The following is a 14,882-nucleotide window of genomic DNA, read 5'->3' on the forward strand; positions in this document are numbered from 1 at the left end:
TCAAGGTGATGATAAATAAGTGGATGGAGTTGTCTCTACTATTTCCGTGTCGTCTCACATACGATGAACAAGGTTATAAGGAATAGCAAAGTAGATGGCAATAAATCAAAATCAGGCGCCGACTAAAATATGAGTTTGAACCCAAGAAGGGGTTACAGACTTGTTCACCTGGGTGTTTTTTTAGAACAATACGTAGCCAGAGTCGTGAGGCAGGCTGACCACAATATCAAATAATATTCACTGATTTAGTAGAAAAATATTCAAATATTTCGTCTACATCAACCCTATCAAGGTGATAATAAATATGTGGATAAAATTGTCTTCACTATTTCTATGTCGTCTCACATACAATGATCAATGTGATAAGAAATAGCAAAGTAGATGACAATAAATCAAAATTAGTCGAGGAATAAAAACATGAGTTTGTACCCAAGAAGGGGTTACAGACTTGTTCACTTAGTTTTTTAGAGCAATACATAACTAGAGATTGTGAGCTAGGCTTACCACACTAGCAGAGAATATTCATTGAATTAGTAGATAATATTCAATCATTTTGTCTACATCAGCCCTTTTAAGGTGATAATAAATAAGTGGATGGAATTGTCTTCACTATTTCCATATTGTCTAACATACAATAATCAAGGTAATAATGAATAGTAAAGTAGATGACAATAAATCAAAATTAGTCAATCACTAAACACATTCACTTGCCTTTTTTTTTTTTTTGAACAATATGTAGCTCTCAAACCATTGTCTCTTCTTTAATTTCATTACGGATGAATAACTTCATTGGTTATAGTTTAAAAATGTGAAACAACTCTTGTAAAAGTAAAAAAGTAAAAATGACTAATTGAGTTTCATGTCAACCTAAGCACCATCAAAATGAAACATTAGTTTAACAAAATAATTAGGGGATAATGAATATAATGTTGCGAGTCGTCTAAGCTTACAAGCGAAACATTTTAAAACTACGCCGCTTTGAACTATTTAAATATTTTTGTTTGTGTACTCTCCATCGTTCATAACATTTTTTTTTTAATTTGCAAAAGCCACATGTTTTATTCATTCAAAACATTCAATATCTTAACAAAATATACATTTTGACTGGTTTGAGTAATCTATCATTAATTTAACTGATTTTTCACACATACATTTTTAACAATACGAGGATCGTAACACATCAAAGATAGCTTTGCGCCTTCCATGTATCTTTAAGAAGTTTAAATAATTTAATACATAAATATTGGATTTTAATAATAACAACGACGAATAAATTTAAGTTAACTGTGTGAACTACTATATGATAATAAAAATATGTCAGTTTTATGAAGTTTTTTTTCTTAAAGATTATATAATTATATCATTTATGTTATACAACCCCATGTAATACACGATTCTATAACCTAGTTAGAGCATTCTTATCAGGATCCTTGTACATGTTTCCAACCTCAAAATTTAGAGAAAAAAAAAACTTCTGTTTTTTACTCATCGAGTACCCTATCTTTATTTTTCATCCACCATATTGTAAGAGAATTCACATCCCTTCTATGTTTTTTACCCTATAATTTCACTAAAAACAACTACATTTTTTCTCCTCTTTTAATTAAATAATATTTTTTAATACTTTTATCATTACTTTTTCTCTCTCCTCCACTCACAACCATTTTCAAAATAAATTAAAAAATTATAGAGGGTGAACAATGTCCCCTCAAATTTACCGATGAACAATAACATTTTCTCTTTCCTCTACTCACAACCAATTCCAACCACCTACAATCACTTTTTCTAGTATAAAAAGCCTTCTCATAAAATTTGAAGGACGGATTGTGAATACTCTAAGAGGAGCTATATTAAAGCCACAAATATAAACGGTTACTATTCACCTATAAGGTTATTATTTTATTACTCTTTAGTTCTTCATTTTGTTATATCATTTCATATTTATATATGTATATATTATATTATCTTTTCTTTGACATAAGTTTTATAAAAACCAAGTTATATTCAGTTTACAAAAGTATTTATAAGGCACAAATCAAATTCTTATTAATTTTATATCAAAACATACATAAAAATAAATACTACATGACATATTGATTTTTTAATATTATAGATTTAGAGACGGGGAGTTTCTTCCTTAAAAAAAAAACCCAACCATTTTTCGTATTTATTATTATTATTATTATTAATATTATTATTATTATTATTATTATTATTATTATTATTATTATTATTATGGTAAAGGATCCTGTACAAAGTCATACTTTTGTAAGAAGTGTGAGAAATAATTTGGTGATGACAAGTGTCCTCTATCTTAATTAATTCAAAAGGGTATATTAGTAATTTACCTTTCTTATCAATTAATTGAGTTTCAAGATAACTGAAAAAAAAAACTGTCGTCCTATTTTTTTGCAAGATCCAATTCGATTTTCACCTACGTATCATTTCTTCATTATCTTAATCGCAACATCTTTTAATCGTATATTGTTCATATCTTCTTTTCATCATCTTTAAATTGCAATACAATGTTTTTTGGATTCCAGATAAAACACCATGACTTGAATCATAGTCAATGTCTCCATAATGTATCCAGATGTTTTAAAACACCACGCCATGAACAATGTCTACAGGGAAAACACCATAACTTGAATCATACTCATGGTGTTTTAAATTCTGGGAATGTTTTGTATTGATTCTCCAGATGTTAATACACCATGGATGTAATCACAATACAATGTTTTTTGGATTCCAGATAAAACACCATGACTTGAATCACAGTCATGGTGTGTTAAAATCTGGGAATGTTTTGTTTTGATAAAACACCATGACTTGAATCATAGATGTTTAAAACACCACGCAATGAACAATGTCTCCAAATAAAACACCATGACTTGAATTATAGTCATGGTGTTTTAAAATCTGGGAATGTTTTGTATTGATAAAACACCATGCCTTGAATCATAGATGTTTAAAACACCACGCCATGAACAATGTTTCCAGATAAAACACCATGACTTGAATCATAGATGTTTAAAACACCACGCTATGAACAATGTCTCCAGATAAAACACCATGACTTGAATCATAGTCATGGTGTTTACGATTTTTATACAATGTCTCCAGATAAAACACCATGACTTGAATCATAGATGTTTAAAACACCACGCCATGAACAATGTCTCCAGATAAAACACCATGATTTGAATTATAGTCAATTTATCCAGTTGTTTTAAAACACCATGCCATGAATCTGATTACAGTTCTCGTTATGATAATGTATGACGAATATGCAACCAAAGACCTCCTACAATTAAGGTGAATCATTAATTCCGATATTTAAGGAAAAAGGAGTAAATGTAGGAGTTTTTTGGTCGTGTATGATATGGTTACCATATTTCAAACATTGAAAAAGACACTATTGCCCTTCAATTTTACATAAGATCCCTCTAATTAAAACACAATTTACTTTTTATACCCTATTGATCTCAACCATTAGATCAAATATCCAATGGTTTAAAACACTTCTTACCCTTCTTACATTTTAGACACTTTTTACCATGAGTAGGAGTTGTGTGGAAAGTCATATTTTCCTAGAAAGTCTAGGAAGCAATAGTATAGTGACATGTGGCAGGGATGTATTTTAACTAGAAGGGCAAACATGTAATTGCATATATTTTTTTTTATTTTTGGTAATTATCTCAATTTATATATTTTTGCATGTTTCGTTTTTGTAACTGATTTCTATGCATCAAATTCGGGATTGTAGTTTCTTTTCAATCCAAATCTATTCCAAATTCCACGAACACGAAACACACATCTATATATTATAATCCGATCATTCTATTATTCACCAGCAAAGTTCTTATTCTATATTTTTTAAGTCTGAAAGATCATGGCTTCGAACACCCTCGCTGATGGTGGAGATGGTAATTGCAGTTACTTTTTTAGCATTTTGTCTTGTTTTACTATAACCTTTATTCAAAATATTCAGATTGTTCTTGATGCTGTGTTTTAACAGCAGAGTTGTTGAGCTTTAGTAAGTACATAAGATTACACATGGTTTTCCTAATCTTGATGCTGTGTTTTAACAGTAGAGGTCACCTTGTTAAAATCCACAGTTGTTTTTTACGAGCAAAACCATCAAGCTTTGTTATTGGTGATGTGTTTTAACAGTCATACAGGTTCTTATTGTCTGTGTTTTAACCGTATTGTGTTTAACAAGTTTCCTGTTGTAACAGATATTGAGGTTGTAGTCAACGTTTTATATAAATCATCTGAATGTTGTCTTTTAAATAGTGTTGTGTTTTAACAGTTATTGAGTCTGAAGACAACTTTTTTTTTAATGTTCCAAATTGGATGTTGTGTTTTAAAAGTAATGTGTTTTACTAGTTATGTGTTCTAATTTAGTTTCTCATTGAATGATGTGTTCTAAATGTACTGTGTTTTACTAGTTATGTGTTCTAATGTAGTTTCTTATTGAATGATGTGTTCTAAATGTACTGTGTTCTACTAGTTACGTGTTCTTATTGGATGTTGTGTTTTAAAAGTAATGTGTTTTACTAGTTATGAGTTCTTTTTTGTAGTTTCTTATTAAATGATGTTTTTTAACTGTAATGTGTTTTACCAATTAGGTGTTTCAACAGATGCTGAGGTTGTGGCAAACCATCATCATGTTATTGGTGTTGTGTTTTAACAGTCATACATGTTCAGGGTGTTTTTGTTCATTGTTTCACATGAGTTGGATGATGGTTTGTAGTCCGAAGGTCACCCCTTTTTTACATAGTTGAATGGTGTGTTCTAAATTCCATAGTTGCAGTTTTTTGTTCATGTTTATTTAAACTCTTTATGTGTAAACATCAGTTTGTTATATGTGATGTGTTTTCAACAGTTGTTGAGTTTGATGTGAATGTTTTTTTATAGGTTCACCTTTTATCATTGAATCGCTGTTTTTTAAATTGCATTATGTTTGGTTAGTAATGTGTTTTATACCCTTTTTTTGTAATGTGTTGTAGATGCACCTAATTACCAATTACGTGGTGTTGAACAAGTTTCTCCAAACACTGGAACGAAGAGATATATTCCGGATTCACCCTCTTCGTTGACGCCAGCAGAGGGAATGTTATTCGACACAGTTTGTAACACCCCCAAATTCCACCTGCGGAAACCCCGCGAGGCGTGTTACGCATCAGAGTTCGAGCCACCAATCACATTGAACCAATGATAAATATTTAGATAAGTCATGACATTAATTACCAAATAAGATGTCTACATGTTATCAATTCTCAAAAGTTGTGTAGCGGAAGCATGTAATCGTTTCATAATAATAATCAAAATCAATGCATTGTTTATAAGTGAATCCAAGAGTCTCGATCCATGACCACTCCAGCACTCCCAGATAGCAAGTCCATGTTCCAAACGTTAACGACCTACAAGCATGCAAACAAGTGTGTCAGACTACGCTGGTGAGTTCAAGGTGTTGCTTACGTGTTGTGTTACCAGATATATGTTAATGTGATTCAATGTTGCGTTACGATGTTGCTCATGTTAGATACCCTAGGGAGTGTGCCCATATGTATCCGGGGAGTGGGTACCCCTTAACGACCGATTGCTATGTTGCCTTCGTTAGATACCCTAGGGAGAGTGCCCATATGTATCCGAGGAGTGTGCCTCTAACAACCATAGCCATACCCAGATAATTAGTTCACGCCCGTCCTTACGGCCCGGTGTGAGGTTTCCCACCTAATAGCGCTATCAACTAATCACCCCCATTGCCCTCCAGGCAATAACCAAAACCGATTAAGTTATTTACCCAATGTTTCCCTTCCAAATGTTTACCAGTTGTCCCAAACCACCGGGACGCATGCTTGAGAAAATGCAATGAACTCACCTGGGATTGCTCGGTAGAATTAATTACTCGTTTAACAACAGTGATTTACCAAACCCTATGATAGTTACACGTAACAGTCAGTTTACGTACAAGCACAACACGCATTATTTCATGTTTAATCATCAGCTAGTGCACACAAGTACAAACGTTAACATTCATCACTAGGCATGGTATGTCAATTAACCAAGCACGAATTCCATCATTAGAATACGTTCTCATACTAGGTGCTACACATATAGAGTTATACTTCATGTTTCACGTATTCAAATAACGCATCATCCCAAACATATGCATAAGAGGTGACTTGTACCATATTAATTCACAAGTTTAGGCCGTTTCGTTACACAAGTTAATGTATCCCATCGTTCTATTGATTCCCCGAGTTACCAGTCCAGCCCACGTTATAACCCATCCCTTAACTAATGCGACTTACCCAACTATTCAGCCCAAACCTTGCTGACCCAGCCCGCGTTTGTTCAAGTGTTACCTGCGGCCCATTGCTACTCCCAAACCAACCGGCCCAACTACCATTAACGTAAATATGACTAACATGCCATCCACCAGGTCTGTTCGGCCCATACAAAACAGTTAGCCCGGTCCAATGTAACTACTTTAATTCGAGTGTGTGTGGCCTGTTGTTTTTACCCAGCCCAAAACAGTGTAGCGTGGCCCAGCGCATTAACGGTTCCACTCAGCCCACACACTAATTACTTCATGCAGCCCATCGGTCTCCAGCCCAACTAACTTAAGTTGTTATGGGCTACTTGTATCTGAGCCCAACTTGATTTATATGTAATAATTCAACTCAACAATCCAAAGTGGGTGTGCAGGTTATCGATTCAGATTCATCATCCTATTTTAAGGCTCCTAACCATTAATCTTGATTACATAATTATCATTCATATAATAGTCACATATGACATTCATTCCTAACCATATACTAACAACAGGAACATGCTCAAACAATTCTTTGCACACGTATAAACTTGAATACACCATAGAAGCAATTAAATCCTTACTTTACATATATAACAAAATCATTAATCACTAATCTATCAATTATGCATGTATAATATATCATAGAGACATCCCTGGTTGATTTATTTGGATGCCACATGTCTAATAGAACATCCGCCATGGTTCAGAGATCATTGTGTTTACATATGAATCCTAATATCATGCTTGTTTATACACTTCATCACATATCAACATGTCACACAAGAATTCGGAATACCAATTACTATACATATATAACTTTTGTTAAATAGTTCACATATATACAACATCAGACAAATACGAATTTCAACAAGTAAGAAACCACTAACCCGAATCTTGATGGAGCAAGGTTCTGTTTCAGGGTGGTGTGCGTAAAGGATGGGGGGGAAAGAATAGGGTTTTCTGACTTGTGATATAAGTTTAGTTTAATTAATGCTCCTAGTACGTATCCATATATTTATGAAGTTAGGGGCGGTTTGTTCCTTATCCGATAATGGGCTCAAGCCCATTTACTTGGCTGCCACAAATGGGTATTGACTTGGGGTTTACTTCACTAACCGGGTCACCATGGGCTTCAAACAAACACCCCACATCTTGCGGCCCAATCTTGCACTTTGTTGGGCTGCCAAACAAACCAATGGATTTCCCCTGCTTCGGGTGTGGCCTAATAATATACACGACACAGGGTTCATATATACGACAAAGGTTCGTGCCCGTTTCATACACTTACACATATTCAATTAAACACATAATACACTTGCACCATTTTTTTTATCGTTGTAGGGAAACATACGAATGAGAAACATACGAATGAGAAATAACGAGAAATAAGATTACGTGACGAAGAGATATTGACCTTGAAAGTTAGGGTTGTCACATCATCCCCAACTTGAAAGAAATTTCGTCCCGAAATTTGACAAGTAAGCGCAGAAGAGTGAAGTGAGGAAATTAAGATTATTGCGGATTTTGCTCGGGTGTCACATCCTCCCCATGTTACAGAAATTTCGTCCTCGAAATTTAGGCTATATTATACTCTAGGCTCCAATTATGAGTTTGTCGATAATTCACTAAACACGTAGTTAAATACGGTTTCACGAAAGTTTACTAAATAATATATAAGTCATATAGCATATAAGGTCAGATAACATATAAATTCACATAAGTTATATTTCTTTATTTGTTCAGGAATAGTGTTCTAATTGTTCATCAACGTTCGAGTACAACCCATGTGTAATTCCGTAATTCCCCGAATTACCGTTATGTGAGTGTTATGCATGAATGAGTGTTTGAGGTAATAGAGTTTGTGTTAATTGTGTTAAACTAAAAATGTCTTGCTCTTAAGTAGAAACGCAAGTTGAGTTAATAGGAGCTTGATAATGAAGAATGTTGTGACAAGTTATGCTAAGCTCAAGAGATGCTCACAAAAGTTGAAATACGAGTGTGTCATACATCTGAATGGCATTGCCTGATGCATTCAACATGTGCGACCGGGGGGGGGGGGGGTTGTTGCACTAAATATAACTTGGGTGAGCTATACGCCTTCGAATTTTGGGGACTTGCAAAAAGGCAGTGTTTAGTTATCATGGATGTTGTATATTAAGTAGCCAACACTTCACGAAGCAAGTGTATCTAATGTATATCTAGAGCTTACCAGAATTGAGGCGAATGTCGTACATCATAAACGAAGGGTCGACGAGATAAACCGAACTGGAAATGTGTTAAGGTAGTTTGTTGCAGGCTAAAATGCTCAACCCTCAAATCACGTGTGTCGGGTTCACCACCAAGATTTTCTAGAAGCAAAATATGTGAATGTGATAAAGTGAGTGTAAGAAATATATGTTTATATATAGTATCGCTACCGGCGATCAGAACTGGTGCAGTCACCCCTATCGAAGATCAAAGGTGATGCCATCGTATGTAAGAATTCGAGAAAGAAAATATGATTTCTTGGAACAGTTGATTCAAGCAATTCAATCAATCGATTGAATGAAAACTCAAGTTAGGCATTAATCCCTATTTCCGACTGGTATCATCTTGACTTGTTCGTTCAGAGGGAAAAGAGATTTTCAGTTGATATTGTTCGTGATATTTTGGTCGCAGTTGGTCGTAGTAAATGACCAGCCTTCGGTCAAAGAGAGGTAAGCATGGAACAAAGAGGTCGATGAAGCTATACATAAGCATGGTGCTTTCACACGGAAAAGGGTGTTGACTTCGACATACCTCACGGAAGTAGAAATTTTATTTTATGCTCCTACACTTAATGAACTTAAGTATGGCCTGTTGCTTCTCGATTAATGTTCGCAGAGAGAGATTTAGACAAACGAGAATTAGCGTACCACAGGGTTAGACAAGGACTATGATATCCATTTTACCACAACCAGATAAGACGCGAAACACATACCAAGACGTGACTATCATCAATCTGTTCCACATAATTGTTTTAGAATCACTAGTAGAATAATAAATCCGATGATGATGGTGTAGTTGGTTGCACACACAAGCGGTATAATTAGAAATAAGGTGACACTACCGGTCATTGGAAGCGTTACATTGAGGGTGTTGACACAATAAGAATTATGTTGAAGAGTAACGGTTGGTCGAATTCATAGTGATCCGGTTTAATCGGAGCGTTCTCCACAGTCGTCAAGCCTGCCGTATGCGAATAAGAATGGTTCACTAAAATCTATGTACGAAATTGAGTGTGTAATTAGTCGAACACGTATGAAGCCAACTTTGAAGGGTTGAACTAAGGCGTGTGTATTAGGAACATCAAGTACGTCACCAAAAGGTTTCATTACAAGGTCACGAAAATATTTTCGAAATGATATGGTCATAAAATAATACACAACCATCCTCAGAGTACAAGAAGTGATCACTACGTATCAAAAGAAGAGTTTATCAGGTTATTTTTAAACTAGAGCACAATGTTATAGGAGTTTATGCGTAGACAATCGAGAATGTAGTGTGACCATGATAATGGAATGATAGGTTTATCTATATCAAGAACAGTAACTAATGATAGGTTTATCTATACTAAACTGTCACCTTAAACGGTAAGCGTCGGCCAAGGCAAGGGCTAGGGGATAGACTAGCTTAGAGAGGAAAACTGTTATGTAATAGCAATTCTAGCAATACAAGGAGTAAGATTATTGTTTATGTCATCATGTTTACCCGGGAGTTGATTAACTTATTCCTCCGTCCTCCGTTGTCCCTCATGGTTCTATATAAGAGAAGGGAACAATCTTAAGGGTCGAAATGAGGTAAAAGTCGAGTATCACATTGAAATCTACAAACTACCAAGTTTACACACAATAGGGCAGAACCCTTCTCACGCTCATTAAGCCTCACTGGGACTTGCATGCACCCCGCGTTATTATTAAGTGTGCACCCATAATAATAAGGCAATTTGCATGCTTATCTCAGTGCCTCTTAGCTTGCGCTCGAAGTTTCCCCCGTTCAAACAACACAACAGATGATATCACAGTTCTATGGTTTACATGAGTCGAAGAGTAGTGTCACACTATCGAGTCACTATGGTGTTAAATGTTTCAGTTCATGTACGCTGTGAGTGTGTGACCGCTAAGCAAGTAATGTATAAAGTGAGAGAGAGACGAACCTTGCAATCTGGAGCTGAGTGTCATGATCGATTTTCGAAGTTGTTTGGTTATAGTCTGGTTTTACAAAACGTTTTAAAACCTAGTTCACTATAACCAGTGGCTCTGATACCAACTGTAACACCCCCAAATTCCACCTGCGGAAACCCCGCGAGGCGTGTTACGCATCAGAGTTCGAGCCACCAATCACATTGAACCAATGATAAATATTTAGATAAGTCATGACATTAATTACCAAATAAGATGTCTACATGTTATCAATTCTCAAAAGTTGTGTAGCGGAAGCATGTAATCGTTTCATAATAATAATCAAAATCAATGCATTGTTTATAAGTGAATCCAAGAGTCTCGATCCATGACCACTCCAGCACTCCCAGATAGCAAGTCCATGTTCCAAACGTTAACGACCTACAAGCATGCAAACAAGTGTGTCAGACTACGCTGGTGAGTTCAAGGTGTTGCTTACGTGTTGTGTTACCAGATATATGTTAATGTGATTCAATGTTGCGTTACGATGTTGCTCATGTTAGATACCCTAGGGAGTGTGCCCATATGTATCCGGGGAGTGGGTACCCCTTAACGACCGATTGCTATGTTGCCTTCGTTAGATACCCTAGGGAGAGTGCCCATATGTATCCGAGGAGTGTGCCTCTAACAACCATAGCCATACCCAGATAATTAGTTCACGCCCGTCCTTACGGCCCGGTGTGAGGTTTCCCACCTAATAGCGCTATCAACTAATCACCCCCATTGCCCTCCAGGCAATAACCAAAACCGATTAAGTTATTTACCCAATGTTTCCCTTCCAAATGTTTACCAGTTGTCCCAAACCACCGGGACGCATGCTTGAGAAAATGCAATGAACTCACCTGGGATTGCTCGGTAGAATTAATTACTCGTTTAACAACAGTGATTTACCAAACCCTATGATAGTTACACGTAACAGTCAGTTTACGTACAAGCACAACACGCATTATTTCATGTTTAATCATCAGCTAGTGCACACAAGTACAAACGTTAACATTCATCACTAGGCATGGTATGTCAATTAACCAAGCACGAATTCCATCATTAGAATACGTTCTCATACTAGGTGCTACACATATAGAGTTATACTTCATGTTTCATGTATTCAAATAACGCATCATCCCAAACATATGCATAAGAGGTGACTTGTACCATATTAATTCACAAGTTTAGGCCGTTTCGTTACACAAGTTAATGTATCCCATCGTTCTATTGATTCCCCGAGTTACCAGTCCAGCCCACGTTATAACCCATCCCTTAACTAATGCGACTTACCCAACTATTCAGCCCAAACCTTGCTGACCCAGCCCGCGTTTGTTCAAGTGTTACCTGCGGCCCATTGCTACTCCCAAACCAACCGGCCCAACTACCATTAACGTAAATATGACTAACATGCCATCCACCAGGTCTGTTCGGCCCATACAAAACAGTTAGCCCGGTCCAATGTAACTACTTTAATTCGAGTGTGTGTGGCCTGTTGTTTTTACCCAGCCCAAAACAGTGTAGCGTGGCCCAGCGCATTAACGGTTCCACTCAGCCCACACACTAATTACTTCATGCAGCCCATCGGTCTCCAGCCCAACTAACTTAAGTTGTTATGGGCTACTTGTATCTGAGCCCAACTTGATTTATATGTAATAATTCAACTCAACAATCCAAAGTGGGTGTGCAGGTTATCGATTCAGATTCATCATCCTATTTTAAGGCTCCTAACCATTAATCTTGATTACATAATTATCATTCATATAATAGTCACATATGACATTCATTCCTAACCATATACTAACAACAGGAACATGCTCAAACAATTCTTTGCACACGTATAAACTTGAATACACCATAGAAGCAATTAAATCCTTACTTTACATATATAACAAAATCATTAATCACTAATCTATCAATTATGCATGTATAATATATCATAGAGACATCCCTGGTTGATTTATTTGGATGCCACATGTCTAATAGAACATCCGCCATGGTTCAGAGATCATTGTGTTTACATATGAATCCTAATATCATGCTTGTTTATACACTTCATCACATATCAACATGTCACACAAGAATTCGGAATACCAATTACTATACATATATAACTTTTGTTAAATAGTTCACATATATGCAACATCAGACAAATACGAATTTCAACAAGTAAGAAACCACTAACCCGAATCTTGATGGAGCAAGGTTCTGTTTCAGGGTGGTGTGCGTAAAGGATGGGGGGGAAAGAATAGGGTTTTCTGACTTGTGATATAAGTTTAGTTTAATTAATGCTCCTAGTACGTATCCATATATTTATGAAGTTAGGGGTGGTTTGTTCCTTATCCGATAATGGGCTCAAGCCCATTTACTTGGCTGCCACAAATGGGTATTGACTTGGGGTTTACTTCACTAACCGGGTCACCATGGGCTTCAAACAAACACCCCACATCTTGCGACCCAATCTTGCACTTTGTTGGGCTGCCAAACAAACCAATGGATTTCCCCTGCTTCGGGTGTGGCCTAATAATATACACGACACAGGGTTCATATATACGACAAAGGTTCGTGCCCGTTTCATACACTTACACATATTCAATTAAACACATAATACACTTGCACCATTTTTTTTATCGTTGTAGGGAAACATACGAATGAGAAACATACGAATGAGAAATAACGAGAAATAAGATTACGTGACGAAGAGATATTGACCTTGAAAGTTAGGGTTGTCACACAGTTGATGACGCATATAACTTTTATAAAACTTACGCAGAAGCGGGAGGTTGGACTGTAAGGAAGGGAACACAGCACGAGAACCGTGGTATTGTTATAAACAAGTACTTTTTCTGTTCAAAGGAGGGTCAAAAAGACTTTCGACCAATTGATACTTTAGTCGAACATCCGTCCGATAGGTGGGTACGTAGGGTACCATCCAAAAGGACCGGATTCCAGGCTGCGATCAGAATAAAACTTACCGATGCTAAGAAGTATTTGCTTTATCATTTTATAGAGGCGCACAACCACGATTTTGTGCATGAAGAAGATTTACATCTTCTCAAGGAAAACAGGGGTATTAATCGTGCACACGAAGAGATGATAAACAAGATGTCACATCTCAACATCGGGCCTGTTCGTGCATTTAACATTATGAAGGAAGTGTATGGTGGGTTCGACAAAGTCGGTGCTACCAAAGTCGATTTTAAAAATTTCAAGAAAGAGTTAAATCTTTTTATCGGAGAGTTTGATGCGGAAATGTTTGTCAAGCGTCTGATGAGGAAAAAGGAGTTTTTACCGAACTTCTCTTGTGAATATGAAACCACAGACGAAGGTGTGTTGAAGTGCATTTTTTGGGCCGACGAGGATATGAAGAGAAATTATTATATGTTTGGGGACGTTATATCATTTGATGCTACATACAAGCGTAACAAGTAACGATGAGTTTATTTTTTTACATATTCATTGTGTTTTAAATCTTACTGTGTTATAAATACATCATGATTTTTTTTTCATCGCTGATTGTGTGTTTTTTTAAAGGTATAACATGATGTTTGTCCCTTTCACTGGGATTGATAATCATAATAGGAACGTGACACTTGGTGCTGCAATTCTCGGTTCGGAAACGGCAGAGACGTATAGCTGGTTACTTAGGGCGACCAAGAACACATTCGGGTACGCGCCTCTGTAATCGTTACTGACCAAGACCCTGCGATGAAAAGGGCTATAGCTGATGTTTGGCCTGAGTCGAGGCATCGGTTATGTATGTGGCATATCATGGATAAACTCACTACAAAGGTCTGGGTTTTATATGGCAGGGTTTTATTTTTTTTATTTTTGTGTGATTTGTTCTGTGTTTTAAAAATTTTTCTTTTTTTTTTGTCATTCACGATACAATGTGCCATTTTAGGTCGGGGCTGCCCTATGTTCAAATACAGATTTCAGGAAAAGATTGTCTGCAGTTGTTTGGACTGATTCTCTATTGCCCGAAGCTTTTGAGGCTGAATGGGCCGCTATTATTCATGATTTCGGTTTAACCGACCATGAATGGCTGACGTATATATATGGGCTACGTGAATCATGGATTCCAGCTTACTATCGTGAAGAAGAAATGTCTGGTCTTATGCGGACATCATCTAGGTCCGAAAGCGAGAATCACTTTTTTGGAAAAATTAGCAATCCAAAGTGCACGTTGGTTGAATTTCTTAGCCACTTTGATACGGCTATTGAAGCGCAAAGGCATGAGCACCGAAAAAACGATCATGACATTCGATACACCAACCCTGGAGAGTGGAGTGATTTTGTTCTCGAGAAGCAAGCAACTCAAATATATACTAGAACTTTATTTTTGGATGTTCAACTCGAGATTCAACATGCTATTC

The 14,882-nt window shown here is 36.4% G+C and overlaps 1 protein-coding gene across 1 annotated transcript; it reads left to right on the plus strand.

Annotated features, from left to right (window-relative positions):
- The first annotated feature begins 13,465 nt into the window (after positions 1-13,465).
- Positions 13,466-14,191, plus strand: LOC110913224 (protein FAR1-RELATED SEQUENCE 5-like). The gene is made up of 2 exons (XM_022158070.1): positions 13,466-13,934; positions 14,041-14,191. The coding sequence occupies exons 1-2, from the start codon at positions 13,600-13,602 to the stop codon at positions 14,189-14,191; spliced, it is 486 nt and encodes a 161-aa protein (XP_022013762.1). The 5' UTR covers positions 13,466-13,599.
- The last annotated feature ends 691 nt before the right edge of the window (positions 14,192-14,882 follow it).

The sequence above is a fragment of the Helianthus annuus genome, chromosome 15, assembly GCF_002127325.2.
Source record: "Helianthus annuus cultivar XRQ/B chromosome 15, HanXRQr2.0-SUNRISE, whole genome shotgun sequence".
NCBI classification, from domain to species: Eukaryota; Viridiplantae; Streptophyta; class Magnoliopsida; order Asterales; family Asteraceae; genus Helianthus; species Helianthus annuus.